Raw genomic sequence first — 22,683 nt, forward strand, 5'->3', positions numbered from 1 at the left:
GTTTCTGCTCCTTACATGTGAATATTTGCTCTCTTTTTTTCTATTTCTATATAGTGATAAATTTATTTGGTTTTGGATGGTCAGTGAGACAAAACAAGTACAGCTGATTAGTCAATTTTGATCAACTTTTTTTTTTTCTTTTTGGAAAAATGCCAAACATTTGCTGGTTCCCGTTTTAATAAGCAGAATTGACACTTTTCTCTATTTCACATAATTGTGTTTTGGACTAATGGCTGGACAAAAGAAGACATTTTAAGGTTGTGAGAAATCCTAAAAGATTGAATAATAAATAAATAATGAATGCTTAGTTGCAGTCCTAAAAAGACCTTGGACTCTCAGAAACTGACGAGCAATTGTCACCATGTGTCCACTATTTCAAGTTATTTATATATGAAACAAATAATCTAAAAAAATAATTGACAAGATTGATTTAAAATAAAATACTAAACCGCAGCCCTTCTATCAGGAGAGCAATTATCTCTGTAGAGGGAGCTCCAATCCAGGTTAAACTCTCCTCTGAGCTCTGAAGAAAATCTACATTTCCTGGACAGATTATATAATGAATTCATGTTCTGATCTAAAGCACTTTTATAGCATGGCTTCCCCAGGCGCAGTGGGAACACCCTTGGGTTTCAGCAGTGTTAGTCACTGAGCTATACAGGAACATTAAAGCAGTAATATGGGAAACTGCCAGACGTTGTGGCTGGTGGATGAACATCTGAAAATGTTCCTGCCCTGGGAGAAACATTAAAGAAAACGAGAGCTGAAAAAAAAAATACAGAGAGATTTCATAGCTGAAGGGAAGCTGCGTTTCATTTCCCAGTAATGAGAAAAGGGATGAAAATCGCTGAGGGGCACAGTGACTGAGAAGACATTACTGCACTGGAGGAATCTAATGAAATAAAACAGGTTTAGAGAACTGGAGCTATTCTGTAAAAGTGTCTGAAAGTTCACACTGAAGAGTCATCAAGATAGTGCTTCTGCATATACTTAGCACTGTGGAAAGGATATAAAAACATATTTATCTCACCTCTCCTTTTGCGACTATTTCAGGCCTGCAACACAGAACAGAAGAAATATACTGTTTAAACTCAGGCTGTCCAATGGGGACAAAATAAATATAAAAAATATATATATTATTCATCATATTAGATAGAAACTGCTTATTTAAACCTGCAATTACTGATTTTTGGCCACTTGGAGGCAGCAGAAACAAGTTATGAACACAACACTGACATGACAGTTAGGTTTATATGTTGAACTTGGTAGCAAACCCAGCACTGGAGCAACATTATCATTCATTTGAAGTTGTGTTTCTGTCCATCTGCTGAATGTAAGTGCAATATATTTACTCTCTACCTTCTCCTGAGGGGAACATCTGGCTCTTTAGCTGCTAAATGCTCCACTATGTTCACCAGCTACTCTACAGCTAACTGTGTCTGTTTGCTGTTTGGTGCTGGGCAGATAGTGTACAGTAGCTTTCTACAGCTTTTTCTCTGGAGCAAGGACACTATGAGAGCTCTGAAAGTGAACCACAAAAGTAAAGTTGTAGCCAAACAGCTAAACAATGAGCTGAAACAAGCAGTAAAGCTCTGTAAACCTCTGTAAAGCTGAGCAGAGCAGCAGAGCAGCAGAGCTGCTGATAATTCTCTGTAAGTTCATCACTATGAGCCATATACAATGAACTGCACACTGACATTTGATATATTGCCATTAAGCAAAGCATCAATTAAAGCTGCTTTAAGGCTACAATGTATAATTACCAAATTTTCATATTTAATGCTGGTAATTGATTAAATTAAATTAATCATATTTAGAAAAAAGGAGGGGAGCCGTGAAATGCAAGAAAGTGAGAGAACTTATTCGTAATTACCTTTTTTTGTCCCAACTATTTTAACTGACCTGTTTGGGAAGGGTTTTCTCACCGTTTTCCATTTAAAAAGGGAACAAGAAAATATAGTGAAATCAGCGAGGAGGCCTCAGGATGCTCACCCTGCGGCTTCATCCACATCGTCAGTCTTGACAGACGCCTTCCTGTCGTCCCTCAGGAATCTGACGATATCCTGCACAGTCTGAAAAAGCCAAATGTTTGGAATGATATGCAAAGGCTATTCATCCACACATGTCACGCTTCCAGCAAACAGTGCACTGAATGTGATGATCCTCCTACCAGCTTGCTCATGTACTGCATGCCATGCTTTGTCAAATCGGCTCATGTATTCTTAGCTTAGCGTGGGCACATCATAATAAGATTAGAGTACATAAAGAGCAGTTCCTCAAATTATAAATTTTTTTTTTCTCTCCAGTGTTTCTCCCTTTTAACAGGTTTCATGTAACAGGAATCAGGAATGAGTCTCTCTACTCTTTCCTTCTAAAAGCTAACTTCATGCGGGGCAAATTAATAAAGAGCAAAACAGCACATTTCCGGACCCAAAAAGTTAAATCTGAATTTTAAAAGACTGCCGGCTGTGTCGTTCTGCTGCAGTGAAGCAGCATCTCAACACTCTTAAGTGATTTGAATGTTTGACTGCTCACTGTGTTATTCTGAAAGGTTTCATACTGCAGACCTGACACTACCTGACTGTTAATTTCTGTTCCTACAGACTACAACATACTCTTAATTTGTTTTGTTTAGTTTGCATTTGTATGTATAGTTTAGTTTGCGAAAGCGAAGGAGACATTTCTTATTAATATTTATTTTGTGTTGCCTTTTCCCTGCTTCTCCTCAGATGCATTGTATTTACTGCAAGATGTGTCATTTGCATGGCTGACCCCTAAACATTGCAGCTAAATCAATGCATCAGTTGAGAAGTCGACTCACATTTTCTATGTCTTTTTAGCTGTGTCATTGTACACAGAGAAGGCAGGGTGACGTGACAAACAGCAGCTCTTGTTCCCTCCTCCAACACACAGTACAACAGTACTTTTAAACCTCTGCTACTGTCCACTGATTGGACCGATTGGCTGACAGCACTGTTAGCAGCGAGTCAGTGGTGTGCTTTGATTTTATAACTTAACTAACAGCATGCAACACCTTTAATTTTTCTGACTTTGAGGACATTGGTTTTACATCATAAATGCTGAACAACGCCATGGAAACACAAGTCAAACATAAGACTAATGTAGGCTGTAACAGGTGGTTAGTTTGGGGCAGCACCCGCTCATGACAAATCAAAATACCCAGGTTGGGTATTTAATCCGTTTCTGAGGTCTGGTCTTAAACATGGAACAACTTACCCTCCAAGCAATGAGAGCAACCACCAGCATGTTGATGGGCAGCAGTAATGTTTTGATGTAACGTACAGGAGTCTGAAAGGGAGAGAGACAACAGTTATCTCATAATGTAATAAAAACACATAAACAGGAGCGTTCTGGTAGGCGAATGGATACTGCACACATAACCAGCAAGGGGCCTCTATTGCATGTCATACCCATGTCTATCCTTATTTTCTGTCTGCCACTTCACTACCCGTTAATTCAATAAAGGCAAAAATGAGAGGGAAAAAAAACAACTTCTGTCTTTTGACCTTTTGCATTTCTGATATGTTCGCAGCAGACTGGAGTGACATTTTGAGAATAAAGAGTCTGTCGATAATTTCACACCGAACCACCAGAGACTTGCATTTTATCAGCCACTGACTGCAGCTCACTGAGCCGATCTCTTCAGTTATCACCACTCTGTAGCAGCTCTGACCAGAGGAAGTCGAATGTCAGCTCTGATGGAGGTTGTGGTTTGAGGCAAAAAAGAAAAAGCTAAAAAAAAAAAGCTAAAGTGTTCAGCTGAGACGAACCTCCAATTCCATGAAGTCGAACTCTGCAGCACACGTGTACATCAGAGTGTGGAAATCCTTGTAGCTGGTGAACTTAGACTTGATTAGTCCACTGATGTGAGCCTGGGAAAGACAAAAAGAGCCAAAAATGGACATTTTGTACATCATAATGTAATTTAAATCTTGCTATGTATAAATGCTAAATGTTAATTGATTGATAATTGTAGAAGAACTACTAAATATTTCCATTTGTAGACATGAAGCCTTTGTAGTCATATCAAAAAATAAATACATTTCATATCAGGAATAAACTGAATATTTGCAGCCTTTTTTGGAAGTTAAAGAGTGATTTAATACAGATTGGGGCCAGGATCAATTCAGAGTATAAAAAAGTGACTGAACATATAATTTAATAACTCCAAAAAAAAAAGGATTTAATGTGAAGTCACTCGTTTATTCACAGTAGCTTACATCATCGGAGACACCGAGGATTGTGGACAGCATGAATTTGAACAGAACGGTGGAGCCGACCCAAGCCACAACCTGCATGACCTGAGGAGAGAGAAGAGGTTCACACTGGTGGTCTGATATGCACGCGCACACACACACACACACACACACACACACACACACACACACACACACACACACACACACACACACACACACACACACACACACACACACACACACACACACACACACACACACACACACACACACACACACACACACACACACACACACACACACAGAACACTCAGACATTACTTCACCTCTTAAAGCCTACGCTGGTTTTTTGCTTAACTCACTGATAGAAAAGTCCAAAATCCATGGTCAATAGCCTGTTTACTTTCTGAGATGTTAGTTTCAAACATGGGTACAAAGGCACTGGATTTAAACATTTAATAAGAAAAGAAAGTTTTTAAACCACATTTGGGGTTTTTTGTGCCAGAATTAAGTGTATCCCTCTAAACAGGTCAAACTCATTGCCAGTGTACATTGTTCAAGTAAGTGTGTGTGTGTGTGTGTGTGTGTGTGTGTGTGTGTGTGTGTGTGTGTAACCTAGTGAAAACTGGCTTTAAGTAGAAATTGTGAAATGTATTCTTACACCCTTATTCTTCTTAATAATTACGTGTGTGTGAAAACGCAGCAGGGATAAAATTGTTACTATAAAAATTATACTTTAATTATGAGTATGGATTTGTGAAAAGGATTTATGTTTATCAAGAATTACTATTTACTGTGAGTTTGCTATATTTCCATGAGGAGCTGTGATTGATTTACTGTTAATCTTAACCTGGTTAGTTTATGTGGTTGTAGTGCATATGTATGTATGCTAATGGGGATCTTAATAAAGGAAGAAAGAAACATAGATAAATCATCATAAAGAGATAAATCATTCATACCCAGGTGACGATGCCAGGTTTGAAGAATTGAGCAAATCGATCCCTCAATGCAATGATTCCCTAAAAATAACAACAACAAAATGAACAAGAACAACAAATCACCAAACCAGAATTCACCAGGAAAACAACAAGATAATCCAGACCCAACCAAAAATGTTGTTATTGTAGACCAACTGGACACATTGATCATATTTAACTTAACTTAACAAAGTGGGACACACTCTAAAAAAGGTCCAACTCACCCAGATGGAGACGAGCGAAGAGGCGTAGAAGGACGTGAGGAGCATGGAGTTGCCAAACATCAGGATGAAGCAGACAGCGAGTGTGATCTGCAGATAGGTGAGACAGAAGGAAAGGAGACGAGGCGTCATCCACCACACTTCTGTCGTATTCACACATCTGTGCGACTGGTGTTTCCAGTAGCTTGATGTACATGACCTGCCTGTGTAATTACAAATAATGCTGAAAATGTGAGCTTGGCACTGAGCTCAGAGGCAACGCCAGCTTCTGTGGGTTTTCGAGTGGCCTCTTAAAAACACTCACTTACATTTTCACACAAAACTAGCATCTCTTTCTCTGTAAAGCACGAGGGTAGTGTGAGATAAGTGTCAAGGATAATTCTTCTGTGTGACAGTGAATACACTCCAGAGTTGAAATCCAGTGCATTAAACTTTGAGTACACAGCAAGCATCACATCATAATCCTATTAAATGAGCTCTCGACGCTTAATCCCTCAATGAAAAGTGAAAATAATGCAAACATACTGTGTGTAGAAAAATGCACATTTAGGTAGTGCTGAAGCAACACCGCGAGTTAATGATGGGCAGCAACGAGTGACTATTTTTAATACTAATTCATCTGCTATTTATTTTTCTATGTAAATTGATTGGTTAATCAAATAGTGAAAAAGCTCCAGTTGACAAGTGTAAACTAATAAGGTCAACCGATTGCTCTCACTATAATAACTCGGATAGGGAAAAAGCGACAGCTGATTAATTGGCCAATATCGTCAGTGTCAGAGAGGCAGCGTGACGGTAAACAGACAGCAGAATGAACTCACAGCATAATTTTTCTCTCTTGATTTGGGAACTTTGTGTATGGAGCCTCCATGCATGTGCGACGAGTAGAGGTTGCAGAGCCATCGGCCACTATCGGAGCCAAGTTTCACCAATACAGAGAGTTTGTAAAATGTCCTGTTGGCCAAACCGATTCATCACTGACCTCTAATTTAAACTGCTTGTTTTGTCCAAGCAACAGTCCAAAAATCCAAAGATATTCAGTTCACTATCATAGAAGACTAAGGAAACCAGCAAATACTCACATAATAAAAGCTACAACCAATAAATTCTTGGAATTTTTGGTGTGAAAAATCACTTAATTGATTATGAAAATTGTTCCAGATAAATTCTGTCGATCAATCAGCTGACTTTCAGCTCTATAATTCACTAATTATTTATTTTTTAAGCTAAAATACCAAATAATCTCAGATTCCAGCTTCACAAATGGGAGGATTTGATGCTTTTCTCTAATGTATATGATTGTAAATTTAATATTTTTGACGGTCCCTTTAGGAAAAGATCAGTTCTTAACATTCTCTGACATTTTTAGACTGATTGTATAATCCATGACGAAAACATTTGGTAGTTGTACACTCTGTATCGAGTGACACTTGTCAGGCTCATTAACACTGTTGTAGGTCAGAGAGGACCCGCGCCCAGCAGTGTGTCTGTACTCATTCCCTAAACATACGCACACACAAAAGCCAAATTCATTATTGCCAAGCTCTCTAAATTATGCAGAGCCATATGCCTTCCTCTGACACAAATCTCCACCATCTTACCACAAAGGGCCTTCTCCTTATCTTTGGAGCACACAGGCCCTCGCTAGCAGCGCCTGCTGAGAGGATTAGCAGGAAAGAATGTGGAGCAGAGGGACCAACGACCAGAATAACACACACACACACAAACCTTTACATTCTCACATGAACTCAGACATATTTTTTGTTTTTGGCAATGTGAACCAAATTGCCGTCATAAAGACTTTTGCGAGGATGCACAGATGTACGGCCACTATCATTGTTAATGCCTCAGAAAGTCATTCCTGTCTCCGCTGGTGTTAACCCTCACAGCTCTTGTGAAATTGCCACAGCGGAGCGAGATAAGGAGAACCGAGGAAGAAAGAAGGAATTAGAGCTGAGAGGACAGCAGCTGGAGAGCAGAGAAGGACTAGTGAGGACGGATGATCCATACAGTCATGGAAAGGCAACTGTGAAACACCTGAACGCACCACTATCTGTATAAGTTTTTTTTTTCCTTTCACCTGCACATTTTAATCATTTTGTTGTCTCTTTGTTTCAGTAAATGGCTTTTGTATCATTTTATTACTGTTCAATCTGCTCAAGCTGCAGCAGTGCCAATTACCTGCATGATGCACCGATTTCAAGTAAGGAAACAGAAGCACTTTTAACACTCTGTTGGATTGACTGATTGATGGAGGATATGGAAAGGTCAGTGTGCTGTACCATATGAGTGACCAGGATCGACTGCATCTTCGCGGCGCAGAGGTAACCCAGGATGTACGACGCAAACAGAGAAGCCACCTGAAGAAGAAGAAGAAGAAAAAAAAGAGACATTGACACTAAATCCAATTTAAACAACTGTGATGTTGTTACGTTGTAGTATCAGGAGTCAGGAAAGGAAGAGACAGGTGATTCAACTGAGAATGAAAATGTTGATCTATTTGTATGTAGATAGATGGATAGATAGATGGATGGATAGATAGATAGATAGATAGATAGATAGATAGATAGATAGATAGATAGATAGATAGATAGATAGATAGATAGATAGATAGATAGATAGATAGATAGATAGATAGATAGATAGATAGATCTTTAAGAATTCCAATAGAAAACTGAGTTATTATTAAGCCAAGGAGAAAGATAAAATACAAAGTATAGTGACAAATATCAAAATCAAACTAATCTAGATGCTCTGTATGACTGTGCTTATTATCTTTAATTTCTATATTTTAAAACACAATCTAAATGTATGTAATATTTTTAATAATCAAGTTGTTATAGCATTTGGAAACTGATCAGCTTTTTAATTTAGTGTTTGTGTATAAAGTGTGTGTATGACTTTAACCAGGTGTGTGAGCAGGTATTTATAATCAGATGTGGAGCCAGGTGGTAAATCTATGGTGGTCATTTTCCACTTAGGTTTGGTATAGCTCTCAAAGCTGTTTAAATCTTATTGAATGTGTTCTTTGTGTTTTTCTTTTGAGTGTAACACTGTTTAAGTAAAAGGTGAAGCAGATTTGTAAGTGGGCTGTTATTGTCTCACTTGCTTTTGCTGATTTTGGTCACAAGGTGACAGCACCGAGTAATATTACTGTTTCTCTGCTAAATGCATCAGGTGAACAGGTTAAATATTCAAATATCTGGGAACAATAAACTTGCCTTTCAGGACAATGTCGACAACATCTACGAGAATGAAAGGACTCTGAGGAGCTTTAAACACCAGCCAGCACATCCTGTCCATACCTACTAATTACTAACTGAGTGTTTATTTAATTTATTTCATTAATTATTGTCTCCTGGTGTTCAAACCTCTCACTTAAGGAAAAGAAAACACTGACACAGGTTGTCAACCAGTCCAGCAAGCTCACTGCAGACAAATGACTCCAACTCTAAGGTTTATTTCCTCAATCCACAACAACCAAAAAGTCAATCCAGATCTACAATGACCCCGCCCGTTCCTCTCCACTAGGCATTTCAGTCGCTGCCATCACACTGCAGACTGAAAGTCCCGATGGCCAGGAAGATCGGCTACAAGAAATCCTTTATTCCATCAGCTGTGATCATCCTCAATAAGAGCCTGTTTAAAGCTCTTATTGAGCTCGCCAGCACCCTTTTTTTTTTAACCCTTTCTCCTAAGCCCCCTCCTCTTAAAGCTGCATTTTTAGGGCTTTCTGCAACCAACTCCATCACCTATTTTAACGTAAATGTATTTATTTATTTTGAAGTACTGCTGTAAATGTATTGGACAATAAAGAATCAGAGTGACGGTGGATATATGAGGATGCAGGTTGGGTTATGCACACAGTGAATGAGGCAAACGAGGTCAATTAATAGCTTGTATGAAAAAGTATAAAACAAAGAAATAATAGCTGTTAAATATCTCGTCTCGTCTTATAATCCCTTAGGAGGGCCGCCGGCAGCATGGGCACTTTTTTTTTTTTTTCATATATATATGTTGAAATTATTTGTTTTTTTCTATGTAGTCATATTATTTTCTGTAATATTGTGTCATTTTATCATTTTCTAGATGGAGGCTTTAAATAAGCCCATTTGGGTTTTCTGCCTCTCCCTGCTCTATATATTATATAGGTTTTTTTGTGTGTGTGTAATTTCAAATTGTGCAAAATAAAATAAAATAAAACTAACTGTTGCTAAGCACAGATGCTCACAGCAGTGACCTGTTTGTTCTGGAGTCACAGTTCAAACTCTTCTGCCTACACTTTTTAACTCGTATCATCTTCATCTGTCATTCTCAGTCTTAACTATTCAACTCAAAATATTCTAATCTTAGGATTTTATGTGCATATTTTTAAAAGGTATATTGAGAGAGCTTTACTTAAATAAAATACAACTGTGTATTCTTGTTATTTCTGCTGTATCTATTCACTTTCTTTCAGTCACTTCTTTATTTTATTTTCTGCTCTCCTTGCACCTTCTTTGTCCTGTTTTATCAAAGTCTCTATTTTCTCGAATCTCCCTCCCACCTCTTCTCCTTCTCTCCCCCCCCCCTCAATGTTCCTCTGGCTCTCTGTTTACCTGAGTGAGCAACACGAACTGGGCAAACTGCCAAGGCAGCATAAAGCACAAATTGGAGATGCCCAGGGCAACCATGGCTGTCCTGCTCGGGTTCCGTGTCCTGGGGAGAGAAGTGAGACAGAGATGGAGAGAGAGAGAGAGAGAGAGAGAGAGAGAGAGAGAGAGAGAGAGAGAGAGAGAGAGAGAGAGAGAGAGAGAGAGAGAGAGAGAGAGAGAGAGAGAGAGAGAGAGAGAGAGAGAGAGAGAGAGACAGAGAGAGTGAGAGAGAGAAAAAAAAAGAGGATTATTGAGAAAGTGTTGGTGTCGAGGAAGATAAGAGGCTATGTATTAAGGAGCTGAGAAAACTAAAACCTATGGCTAGACAACCTTTAGCTATCATGCCCAAAGCCGTTACTCAAACCTACCTGTTCAGCCTGGCTTTTAATTAAGAAGTGTTTATAGTCTATTAATTCTATTTTATTCTACTTTATCATTATAAGTATTATTATCATTCTATATATTTTTTCTTCATCTGTTTCTTTTGTCTTTTTAATTTCTTTTTAACCCAGTTTTTTTACTCTAACTTTTAATAAACTTTTTTCTCTTATTCTGGCTTATTTTTGGCTTTCTCTTAAATAATTTATTTTTTTATTATAATTCCTAAATCTTTTTCTTATCTTCTCTCAAGTGCATTAGTCTCATTTTTTGTCCTGTGTAATTTGTACTACAAAGACTGAGGCACAGTTTCATCCTCTGGTGGTAGAAGTCACAGTTCACTGGCTGCACTCATAAAACACGAGGTGGTTTCAGCGAGTTGATGTGCACTGAGAAGATTACAAGTCTCTGTGACAAGCTCTTAGCTCGCTGAAGAGCCTGTTTCAGCGCGCTGTTGAGCAGACAACAGAAACCAGCTTTGCTTCACCCAAGTAATTACAACACAAAGAGCAACTGTCTGCCGCCTGGATTACTTTAAAGTCACCAGGAAACAGAGTTATGATCGATCTTTTGTGTTTAATTCACATATTTAAAACAGACACTTGAAAATTGTTTTATAATTCTTTCAACAGAAATTCAATGCAGCAAGATAAAACTCAATTTTGGAATAAAGAACAAACGTTATCCATTAAAAAATTATAAAGCTGCAGGTTTTAGAAGATGATTTTATTGAGTCTTCAGAAATATATGATGGCACTACTGGCAATGTGTGCAGTATAGTATGTGCACCTACAATGCACCTACAATACTGATAATCAATAATGATAAAGTTGTGTTCAGGTGATTTTCATTTAAAATTAAAAGGATATTTGTTTTTAGCATGTTTATGTTAGTGGAACTTTTAGAAAGGTTATCTTATGATTTTAACATAGACTGATAAAGAGATTAATGAATGAATTCATTTATATTTTCATGTCATAACATTAAAAATGATCAATCGCACATTGGATTATATGGTACGTAATAATACAACATATACACTGTGTTGTTGTATGGGGAAAACAAACAAACAAACAATATATACATTACCTACACTGTATAAATGATCAGGTGTTGTCTAAATACTCCAAAAGTTTTCACAAAAAATCTTCAATAACTACAATTTACTAAATAAACTCTTTCTATAATCATAATACAAAAGTGAATTATGATTAATTATAGAGACGTTGATAGAAGGTGATTTTTACCGCAGGATGTAGGTGAGAAGCAGCATCTGCAGGACAAGGAAGGGGTACGCAAAGCTCTCCCTCAGAGGCGGAGTCCACATCACACGAGTGCTCTGATAAGAAGCAGAAATGAACACACACACATTAAAAAGCTGATCACTTTTTTCCCTAAAAAACCCGATTTGTGACGGTTACTAGACGGCATTTCGTTTTAGCTGAAGTTGTCAATCGACACGTGGCTTTTCACATATGAAGTTACAGTAAGTTGTGGTTATTCAGGCTTTGAGGCGATAAATAGATTCAAACCTGACAGAAACAAGAGTTAGTTCAGTGCTGTACTTCTCATTTTCTCAAAGTCTATTCCAACACTGTGAGGTGAGAGCAGAGATCCTCGGCTGAGATGAGCGACCTCAGAGTGCAGCCACAGATAGAGAAGAAGAGTAACTCCCTTCACTGCCCTGCACAGTCTGACCTGACCTAGGACATAATTAACAGGAGTCATAGCAACGAGAAGCAGATGAAAGTTTAATCCAGCGGTCATTGATTTCACCGGCTATGATTGATGACAACTGTTGGTGGCAAATTTGCTCAGCTGTAGTTAATTTATGTTAATTTTATGAGTCAGTGAAACAACAACATAAATGTTTGGCTGCTGTCTGATTTCCATGGCGGGGGCGGCTGTGGCTCAGGAGGTAGAGTGAGTCGTCCTCTTATTGAAGGAGCAGCGGTTTGATTCCAGGCTCCTCCAGTCAGCATGTCGATGTGTCCTTGTGCAAGATACTTAACACCAAATTGCTCCTTATAGCTACTCCAGCGGTGTGTGAATATGTGTGTGAACGGGTGAATGTGACATGTAGCGTAAAAGTGCTTTGAGTGGTCGGAAGACTAGAAAGGTGCTATGAAAGTTCAGTCCATTTACCATTTACATGATCACTCTCTGCCGCGTTTGTACGATTCCTGCTGCACTTAACAAAGATGTTTGGTTTTTGTCGCTTATCATCCTAAAAGATTTAAATTTGGACTTCCACGATTCAGGGTTGTGCAGCACTTATGAATAATTGGGTAACGTCAAGTTTACCGCTAATGTAACATTTCATAAACTGGTATATTCTTCTCGAAAAAAAGCATGGGAAGGTAACACAGAAGCTGACTTACTGCACTTATCATTTACTAATGTATTTATCTTGTTTAATACTATGTAGGCCATTAAGAAAGGCACATAATTGAGATTTTAAAAAATCACAATTTAAATTACAATCAAAATGCTGGTCATGAAAATCACAGATCACTATGTTCTGAATGGAGAGGCAGAGTGGCCAAAAAAAGTGAAGATGACTGAGGATAAACATTTATTTTCCCATCAGCAAGTTGTGCTATTTCTGAGTAGAAACGTACTAAAGCAAGATAACATGACATACAACTGATACATATTTTGAATCCTGGCTGCTGCACATTCTTTACTGTCCATAAAAAGGGGAACCGGGCTCTGTAGCTCGATAACATGTCACACCACTAATTATATATATAAAATCATAACACTTCACAATCTCACATCGCAATCTTACATGTTCATCACCTCGGCCGTTTATGGTAAACGCGTATTAACACATTACCCTTCTACTGCTTCCTCAAAAATCACGAGCATTACAGATGCTTCATAAAATGTCACAAAAAGGTGAAAATAGAACAACTTTTTAAGAGGTGTGGAGGATGTTTGAGAGAGGACGGAAAAACTGTATTTGTAAGAGTGTGATTGATTTGGAAAAGTAGAGGCATTTGCTATTTGTTCTGAAGGAAACTGGAGAGAGGGAGGTGGGTGGAAGGACTCGGCTTTGAGCGCCAGCCAAAACCAACTCTAAGCTCCTTTGAGGGCTGAAATGAGTCCCTATTAACCACCCTCTGCTTTTCTGGCTGAGTGCATTTTCATTTTGTAGCTTGTACACATTTCAGGAGCTTTACACCTAGAGCGACTCGCACTGAAGTCAGACGCACCAACTCCCAAATCTCCTGACTCTGATAGTAGGGTGGAAAAGGGCGGTGCACTCACCTCACCATGATTGAAGAAAAAACACATTGTGGTAACGATGCCGCCCAGCCGACTGCCACTAGAGGAAAAATGGAAAGAAGCAGGGGAGCAAGATTAGAGAGGCTGAAAGCAAAAAGACAGTTTCAGAAAGGTCATCCTCCATGTGACTTTTAACGTCTAAATTCTTGGCAGAGACAGGAGACAAAGTGCAAAACTTCACTCCTCGCTGATTCTCATATTATCTGTTTTTCCCATCTGGGTTTAGAAGCTTGGGACAAGTCTGTACGGTCCAGGTCGCCCACCTCACACTCCTCTTGTTTTCTTTCATTCACATTCCAGAAAAGATACTTATAAGACACACATCACATTTATACAAATAAATAATAATATAGTATTGACTCAAATGTGTCTTCTTCTATTGCTCTCCCTTTCATTTTACCTTGAGTAGCTAACTGAACATTTGAACCAAACAACGTCACACATACTCATTAGTCCTTGAAAATACTCTGCAGTCGTCTACTGGAGACGACAATGTCCATCAGAGCAGGTCAGGTTTCCGTGCGATGATGTACTTAACCCATTTTAACCACATTCCCCTAAATTTTGCTGTTTGCATTTTATAGAAAACGTTAATCTTTCCATTGTGTAGATTTCGTAAATCATTTTAAACCAGTCTTTTATTAATGGAGCTAATCTGGTTGCACCTTTTGTTTTCAATTCGATTGTGGGCCACCAGGATGCTTAAGCAATTAAGTCACGCGGTGTCATAAGGGCATGCTGTGGAGTTGGGAGGTTACGATACGTGGCAGCAGAATTTTTCCACAAACTGCGGCAGAGTGTGAGAAAGTTGAGGTAGCTTAGTTTCTCAGCTCGATTCAGCACAAGCCGAGGAAACCACAGTGAGGGTTACAGTCCTGTGTGACTGTGTGTATTCCCTGTTAAAGCTTGTTACCTTGAGTAGTTTTTTTCCTCAAATTGTGAGAGACTGTTCCGGTTTTGTTTTGGTTGGAGCGATGTAAGAATATTTTTGTTATTTCAAAGAGGACTGAGAGTTTTGTGTTTTATGAGCCATTTAATTTACATTTAAGGCGTTTACATCGTATGTGTTGGCTGATTTTTTTGTGTATGCGACTGAACGACTGAATCTTTTCCTATCTGACGTTCATCTGAGCACAACCGGACAAAGCGCTGGGTAGGAGTTACCTGAGATAGGCACCGTACATGAAGAACAGGCTCATCATGGCGCCGTTCAGCAGGAACACACAGGTCACATAGAAATACGCCGGGTCACCCATCCCTAATGTTCACAACACACAAACACACACAGAGGAGATGAGGAGGCTGATCAAAGAACAAAGGCATTACAGCTGCAACGTTTAAAACTTCAAAAAAGTTTAACTGGCAGCTATTTTGATTAATTTTTAAGAAAAATTGCTAAAATGTTCTGGTCCCAGATCTCAAGTATTTTCTGGTATCTTTAATCTTCTATGATAGTAAATAGTAGTGATAAAAGACCAAACAACTAAAATTAATCAATAAATGACAATTTTCGCTAGTTGCAGGCCTAAAATTTTTCGTCTTAAGAATGAATTTTGAACATCCCCTTTCTCTACTGTGTTGTATCCAAGAACAGAAAAAATGTCCCCCAAAATACTTTGAAATGTTTTACAAAACAACATGAAAACACCACCAAGGGCTACGAGAAGGCATTTTTTCAAGTTTCACAAAGTTCTGTTACTTTATATCCTATAAAAACTATTTTAAAAAACTAAAAGGCATATGAATCATTAATGAAAACAAACATAATTACATGCACTGAATGTTGTTTTTACAGGGTCTCTTTAAGGAGAAAATCTATAAAGACAACAGATTTCAGATTTGAGACACTACATTAGCGCCGCATCATTTAGTTGATTAATAGATTCACTGAAAATTAATTGGCAGCTACTTTGATAATCAATTAATCAAATTTTCATTTTAAAAGCAAAATATTTGATCTTTCCAGCTTCCCAAATGTGACGATTTGCTGTTTTTCCAGAAAGTTGAATATCTTAACATTTTAGTGAGACAAAACAAACACATTGAAACTGTGAATGCCATGTTTCATTATTTTTATATATTTCAAAGACTAAGAAGTAATCAGTTGATTAATCAGAGGAAAGAAAGAAATAAAGTAATCCTTAGTTGCAGCCCTACGCTAAAGCTGAACTGAATTACTATGAGACTATGTGGCATATTTAACATCTGGGGAACATTAACAGACCCTAATGTTGTGTTTAGTGTTGATGTGTCTGTTTAATTCACATGTATATGAGTGGATGTAAAGTACTAGTCTAGCTTTAAAACAGAAACACGAGTTCTTCAATTTACTCTCAGCTACCTTAAGGATCTTTTTGTGACCCTAAATACACTTGGCTTCACTCTACCGACTGCAACTGTTTTTATATCACCATCAAATCATTTCCTCTGCAGCGCTTCCTGATCCAAATCTGGATCTCACAGAAAGAATGTAGCTGCTGACAGTTACATGAAACGTTCCCACTTTCTGTCTATTTGCTGTTATGCAAGACGGCTTGCATCAGGTTTATGTAAACACTGACAACAGCCTGTACAATCGACCCTAGGGGTGCCACGCTCCACTAATGAACCTGACAGAAACACAGAGGTAGCAGCTCCGTGAAGGAAAGCTGACAACCGTTTCTGCTTGTTTACAGTCAGCAGATTTGTACCTTCCAGGAATATTTGTGTGTAACAGGTTAAAAGTGTTTTTCTATCCCTCATGGCTACTAGAGTAACCCCCCCCCCCCCATGTGTTATACCTGCTGTCTATATTTTTGTCTCTTAAATGTAAGGCTGCATGTAAAGATCATACCTGAGCATTGGAGGGAGAACTAATTATTCTTATTGGGTATGTTTTGTGTAGAAAAAGGACCTCTATTTACAGATTTGGTTCAAAGTCAAGAATAAAATCCCATGTTTAATCATTTTTTATGATATTTATACATCTTCTTTTAACTGCCAACTCCCCATTCAGCTGTTTTGACTACATCTGTCTTAGTGAGGAAAATCATCAAAGTCTGTGAAGATTCATCTCGTCTATTCATCCAGTCAATTCAGTGAGACAGTGAGAGTATTTTATCTGTTTGTGTAGCTCTGTGTGTGTGTGTGTGTGTGTGTGTACGCATATTTGCAGATCAGACAGGAGGCTCCATGGCAACAGTCTGTACCTTCACAACTGTCCACAGGCGTGAGTCCCTCTCCTCTGTTGATGGACCAGCACATCTTTGTGGGAATCCCTAAATAACCCATTACACCTGTGTACATGCGGTACCAGCTGGCCAGGACCACCTGTAGAGCAGAGAGGCCGGGGGGGGGGGGGGGGGAGACAACCAGTGAAAAGCTCTATTTATACAACATGTTTGAAAAAGCCTTTGTTTTGTTATCTTCGAGGAGCACAGATACACTGGACTATCACTGCAGACCTCCTGTTAAATTACTTTTCCAGAACTGTTTTTTTCCTCCATGAGATAAAAATGCTGGCCTGTCTTAAATTGTTTTGTTTAAATGAACAAATACTGTGATTTTTTGCTACAGTTTACCAACCTGTAGAGTACACAGTAAGTACAAAGATTTAATTTAGGTGTAAAACCTGCTTTAAACCATATTCTGGTGTCCTCTTGTACAGTGGCCCAAGTGTTCACTGATATTGTCTGCCATATACACACACACACACCCTTTACCTGTGAAAATACCAACATACAATGCTTTCAGATGCTTGTACTGTTACCAGGTGCACTGCAAAACAAATATTAGATGCTACATAAACTCTACTCTCTTCAACTTTGTTCCTGCATGGCTGAAAAGATATCTTTCTTATTAAATTTCAACATACAGCAGATCTCTGCATGAGTTTTGTTACCTTGTGCACAAATAAAGAATGACTTTATATTAATATATTGTTCTAGGAGCTTGGAGGAAACATGACAAATACTTTTTTTTCTTCTTCTTTTTTTTTAAACAACTTTCTTTCTAAGTATGTCGTATTTACCACATCATTTCCTGCCTTTTCTTTGCCTCTAGAGACACATCAGTATGCTGCTGATCCACATCTTTTCTGTGTTCTTCATGCCGTTCAGTGTCAGTAATTGTGCACATATTGAGCATTTTTCCCTAATTTTCTTGGCTCAGTTCCTTTTTTTTGGTTGCAGTGAGATTTGAAATTTTAATGTAGAAATCTTTTTTGAGGCTTTGGACACATTTACAGTCTGATAACAAAAAGAAAATGTCATACCTGAGACTTGTAATGCAACCATATTGTAGCTATCATGCCAAACTTACCTCTGGATAGAGATTGAATCTCTTCAGTGTGTTTATAACCAGCGGATATTCTGTCAGACGATCATTCATGACCATGTGGAGGCCATTCAGGAAAGAGGGAGCTTCAATAAGGGTCTTGTAGTAAGAATAGTACAGACCCTGAAACCAAAATGATACATAAAACTGATTAAACTCATATACATGAACTCAAAAGAAGAAAGAAGTTAGAGAACTGTCAAGGCAGAGTGACAGAGAGGAAGGACAAAAAAACAAAACAAGCAGGTACTAAATTTAACTTTACATAGTACAGGCTCAGCAGATGGCAGCAGCTCACAGTCCATTTGGTAGCGAAACAAGAGGAAGATTATTCTGTTTGCATGCAATTAATTCATCACCTTCAGTGTCATCTCTCAAAAGGGCGTAAAGCCTGCACTGCAACATAAGCAGCTTTCACACAGCATTAATGATGATCCATAAAAGTGACACATAATTGCGGATTTTGACCTTGTGGAGTCGCATTTGAAATGACCACGACCAGAAAGTGGAACACAAGAAGATTTGAGGTACTATTAAAAGGAATAGTGACCTAATCTCTAAAGTGACCAAGGCTGCAACTAATGATTCATTTCTTTATCTTTAGTCTGCAAAGTATTTTCTTAATTAAGCAATTTATTGTTTGGTTTATATCATGTCAGCAAATAATGAAAAATGCCTTTCGCAATTTCCTTCAAACGCAAGGCGCAGTCTTTAAATGTATTGTTTTGTTCAACAGTTCAAGACTCAAAGATATCCATCTTAAGATCAAAACATAAGACAAAGAAAAACAAAAAACCTACAAGCCACACACTGAAACTAGGGGGATGGTTTGCATTTTTGTTATAAAAAAAGACTTAAATGCCTGATGATTTATTAAAATAGTTGTAGATTACATGTTTCAGTTCTGGTGGTGATATAAATGTACACTGTGCTGTACATACCACATCTAAATTATATTTAAACATGATTTATTCATAACAAGCTGATTACAGAATGCCATTATATACTTCCTCATTTGCTCTGTAAGTGTGTTATCTGATGAGACTGTCAAATTAGCACCAGAATCACATTTTTAGAGCTGAGACTATTCTAAAATGTGTTGATTAATTGAGTGGTCAATGAACAGAAAATGAATTTGCAACTATTTTGATTTATTGTTTGAGCTACTTTTCAAGCAAAAAAATGCAAAACATGTCTTGGTATACCAGTTTCTCATTTTTGAAGATTTGCTACTTTTCTCTGTTTTATAAGACTGCAAATTAAATCTCTTCCTGTTTTGGGCTGTGGTCTGACAAAACATGACATTTGAAGACATCACCCTGGAGAGAGGGAAATTATTATGTGTACTTTTTGCAATCTTCTGACATTTTATAGAGAAAACATGAATGAACATAAACTGTCAGAATAACTGAAGCAGCTTATAAACCTTACTCTTAACCAACTGTGTGCTTGCATGTGTCAACGTATACTAACCAGCCACTTCATTAGGTAGACATGCAATCTAATGCAATACAATACACTAGCTCTGCCATAATTTCTACTTTTATAAAGCTTATTTATTTAGCTTAATTTTATTCACTAGTGTTCCTAATATTTTGTCCACTCCATTCACATACTTGAGGGGGACAAAATATTAGGAACACTTTTCACAATAATGCAATCCAGTACATCACCACCACCCACCAGGATCTCAATAATAAACATAAAATGGAATTAGCACCGTTTTTAACAATTATAAAAGAAGAATTTGTGGCAGAGCTGGTGTATTGGATTGCATTTGCTTGCACATGTGAACCCAATGAAGTGGTCAGTGAGTCTATATTGGCATCAGTTTCAAAACAATTCTTAACAGACACTTATGATACGTAATGGAGACTGTGATATTTTACAGTTTAACAATAAAGTAAATATTTTATAAAATGACATCAGTGCACTAAAACCTCACTGAGATTTAAAGATAAGATATTCCTTTACTAGTCCCACCATGGGGACATTTACAAGATGTAAACACATATCAGGTGGCATCAAGACAGACACAGTGGCCGGGCTCTACTCATAACCTGTTGTGTGCTTGCATTTGTCAGCTTCAAAACAATCTTATTAGTGTATCCTTAATAAAAAAAGAAATGATTGAAAATATGTATTTTACCATTTCTGTCCGAAAAGCCATTTCCTTCTCCAGGTTGGACAAGTGTGAAAAGTGTCTGTCATTCTCAAAGAGCTGCGTAATATGGTACCTAATCATAGAGAGAGTGAGAGAGAGAGTGAGAGTGAGAGTGAGAGTGAGAGAGAGAGAGAGAGAGAGAGAGAGAGAGAGAGAGAGAGAGAGAGAGAGAGAAAAAAGGTGTAATTCAGCAGCTGCAACCAACAAGTAAACACAGCAATGTATGAAACTTTATTTATGGAGACATCCTCAGGTCCACATCAACAAAAAAAACTAAAATAATTAAATAAAAACACAAGACAATACAAGGACAAGACACACAGTATAAATATATTACAGTGTGAGTAACAGCATGCTGACAGACTTAGAGAAACTTACCAGTGGAAATATCCAGATAGAGCAGCTGTGGACAGAGAGAAAAGGAAAAATGCTGATTCATGTCATAATAAAGTGCAAATTGGCTGAAATCATACAAACATTAGCATGAACTTTGCCAGAAAAACCTTCTAACACGTGTAAAAATAAATAAATGAATTTAAAAAAGGACACAGGCTGCTTTGCTGAGATTTTAAAGAACAGAAACAATGTCTGTGAAGAAAAGTCTCAGTCATCCAGGTCGTGCTTTTTATATAATAAGAATTAGTGTGTGTGTGTGTGTGTGGGAGACCCTTTTTATGGGTGTTCAAGCACCCCTACATTTAATCTCAGCACCCTTAAAAAAAACTAATTTATTATTGTATTTTTTCCCCCTTAAAATGTATTATTTTTGCAAGCCTGCCTATTAAAGATGGGACAACAACTATGCTACAGGTTCAAATGGTTTTATTTGAACAGGTCTAATGTACTGTAATGTAGTTCTGTCATTAATACCCTCAGGGTTCATTAACTATTTAAGGGTCCTTTCTGTAGAAATCTGTGATTGTTTATTCTGGACCATCATTATTATTATTATACCACTCTACTATGTATTAATATTTCTTGTTGTAATTTACATTATCCAGTGAAATTAGTCATTTAGTAAGGGGGTTTGAACAGGGGCGATTCTAGCATCAAACCTTTAGAGGGGCTCAGCTTCTAATGAGAATTTGACATACAATGCCCTGCAAGTGTTCAAACCCCTCTGTTAAATTACTAATTTCAATGGATAACCTTAATTACAACAATACATAGTGGAGTGGTCTACTATAATAATGTATAATAATAATAATGGTTCAGAATAAATCATATTTCTACAGACTGAACTATCCAAAGTACATTAAATCTGTTAAAATAAAACCATTTGAACCTGTAGCATAAGTGTGTCCCATCTCTAACAGACAGGCTCACGAAACAATTCAAGTTATATGAAGTAATTTTTAGGGAAAAAGATACAATAATTATTTACTTATTTTAAGGGGTGCTTAGATCAAATTTAGGGGTGCTTAGATCAAATGCTTGAGCACCCATAAAAAGGGTCTAAAATCGCCACTGCCCTGCAAGTGTGTGTGCACAGACTAGGAAATAAAATCTAATTTAGCAGAAGGGTTTGAACACTTGCAGTGCATTGCATGTCATATTCTCATTAGGAGCCGAGCCCCCCTAAAGGTCTGATCCTAGGTTACAGTATAGTACTTTGAGCTTCATACTTTTCCAGTCTAGTTACCTCCAATTCAACCCTCACAGGAATAGCAACACAAGGTAGCTAACCACAGTGAGCTAGCAGATAGGTGAGCTAACACTAGCCAGCTGATGAGCAGAGCAGATAACTTAAATTCAGCGTTGATGCTACTAGTGTTAGCACTCGTTAGCTCCGGAGCTAGCAGGCTAAAAAGCTACTAACTTACCGAGGAGGAGAGTGAGTCCCAGCTTGGCCACGGCGGAGGGAGTGAGCCCCAGCTTGTGTCTGATACCGGAGAGCCCGTTTGAATGGGAGCTACTGTGAGCTTTGCCATCTCTGCTGCCTGGTCGTCTGGTGCTACTTTTACCAGGAGGGGAGAGGAGAGGGCTCTTGTCTCGGTCAGCCGGGGTCGATGCACTCTTCCCGGTCTGTTTTCTGTTTTTAGTCACCATGATGGATGTTTATCTCTCCTCCTCCTCCTCTTCTTCCTCCTCTTCTTCTTCCACTTGGAGCAGCTGGAAAAAAGCCCGAGGGGTGTGTGTGTGTATGAGTCGCTCGTATCTGCTCCACGGATCTGCCCCCTTCCACTACCACAGTGTTTTTACTTCAGACACACACACACACACACACACACACACACACACACACACACACACACACACACACACACACACACACACACACACACACACACACACACACACACACGGAGAAATGTGATGAAACTTCGCCCCCTGCTGGACGTTTGACGCCACTGCAGAGAGCTTCACGTGGTAACCATGGCGACGCCGAAGTGGTGGGCCCCATGCTGGACATTTGACGCCACTGCAGTGAGCTTCACGTGGTAACCATGGCGACGCCGAAGTGGTGGGCCCCCTGCTGGACAT

The 22,683-nt window shown here is 38.4% G+C and overlaps 1 protein-coding gene across 1 annotated transcript in view; it reads right to left on the minus strand.

The window, feature by feature from the left end:
• Window positions 1-22,392, minus strand: part of dpy19l1l (dpy-19-like 1, like (H. sapiens)) — a 29,656-nt gene extending 7,264 nt beyond the window's left edge. Inside the window, exons 1-17 of the mRNA XM_062423278.1 lie at window positions 22,023-22,392; window positions 20,578-20,602; window positions 20,185-20,272; window positions 18,021-18,158; window positions 16,910-17,030; window positions 14,886-14,979; window positions 13,704-13,761; window positions 11,678-11,769; window positions 10,017-10,116; window positions 7,701-7,778; window positions 5,422-5,508; window positions 5,180-5,239; window positions 4,242-4,322; window positions 3,792-3,893; window positions 3,238-3,309; window positions 1,993-2,072; window positions 1,031-1,055 (exon numbers count right to left, since the gene is read on the minus strand). Of these exons, the coding sequence (XP_062279262.1) occupies window positions 1,031-1,055; window positions 1,993-2,072; window positions 3,238-3,309; window positions 3,792-3,893; window positions 4,242-4,322; window positions 5,180-5,239; window positions 5,422-5,508; window positions 7,701-7,778; window positions 10,017-10,116; window positions 11,678-11,769; window positions 13,704-13,761; window positions 14,886-14,979; window positions 16,910-17,030; window positions 18,021-18,158; window positions 20,185-20,272; window positions 20,578-20,602; window positions 22,023-22,248 (1,527 nt within the window). The 5' untranslated portion in view covers window positions 22,249-22,392. The remainder of the gene's footprint in view (window positions 1-1,030; window positions 1,056-1,992; window positions 2,073-3,237; window positions 3,310-3,791; window positions 3,894-4,241; window positions 4,323-5,179; window positions 5,240-5,421; window positions 5,509-7,700; window positions 7,779-10,016; window positions 10,117-11,677; window positions 11,770-13,703; window positions 13,762-14,885; window positions 14,980-16,909; window positions 17,031-18,020; window positions 18,159-20,184; window positions 20,273-20,577; window positions 20,603-22,022) is intronic.
• Window positions 22,393-22,683: the final 291 nt, after the last annotated feature.

This window comes from Scomber scombrus, chromosome 7, assembly GCF_963691925.1.
Source record: "Scomber scombrus chromosome 7, fScoSco1.1, whole genome shotgun sequence".
Taxonomy (NCBI): Eukaryota; Metazoa; Chordata; class Actinopteri; order Scombriformes; family Scombridae; genus Scomber; species Scomber scombrus.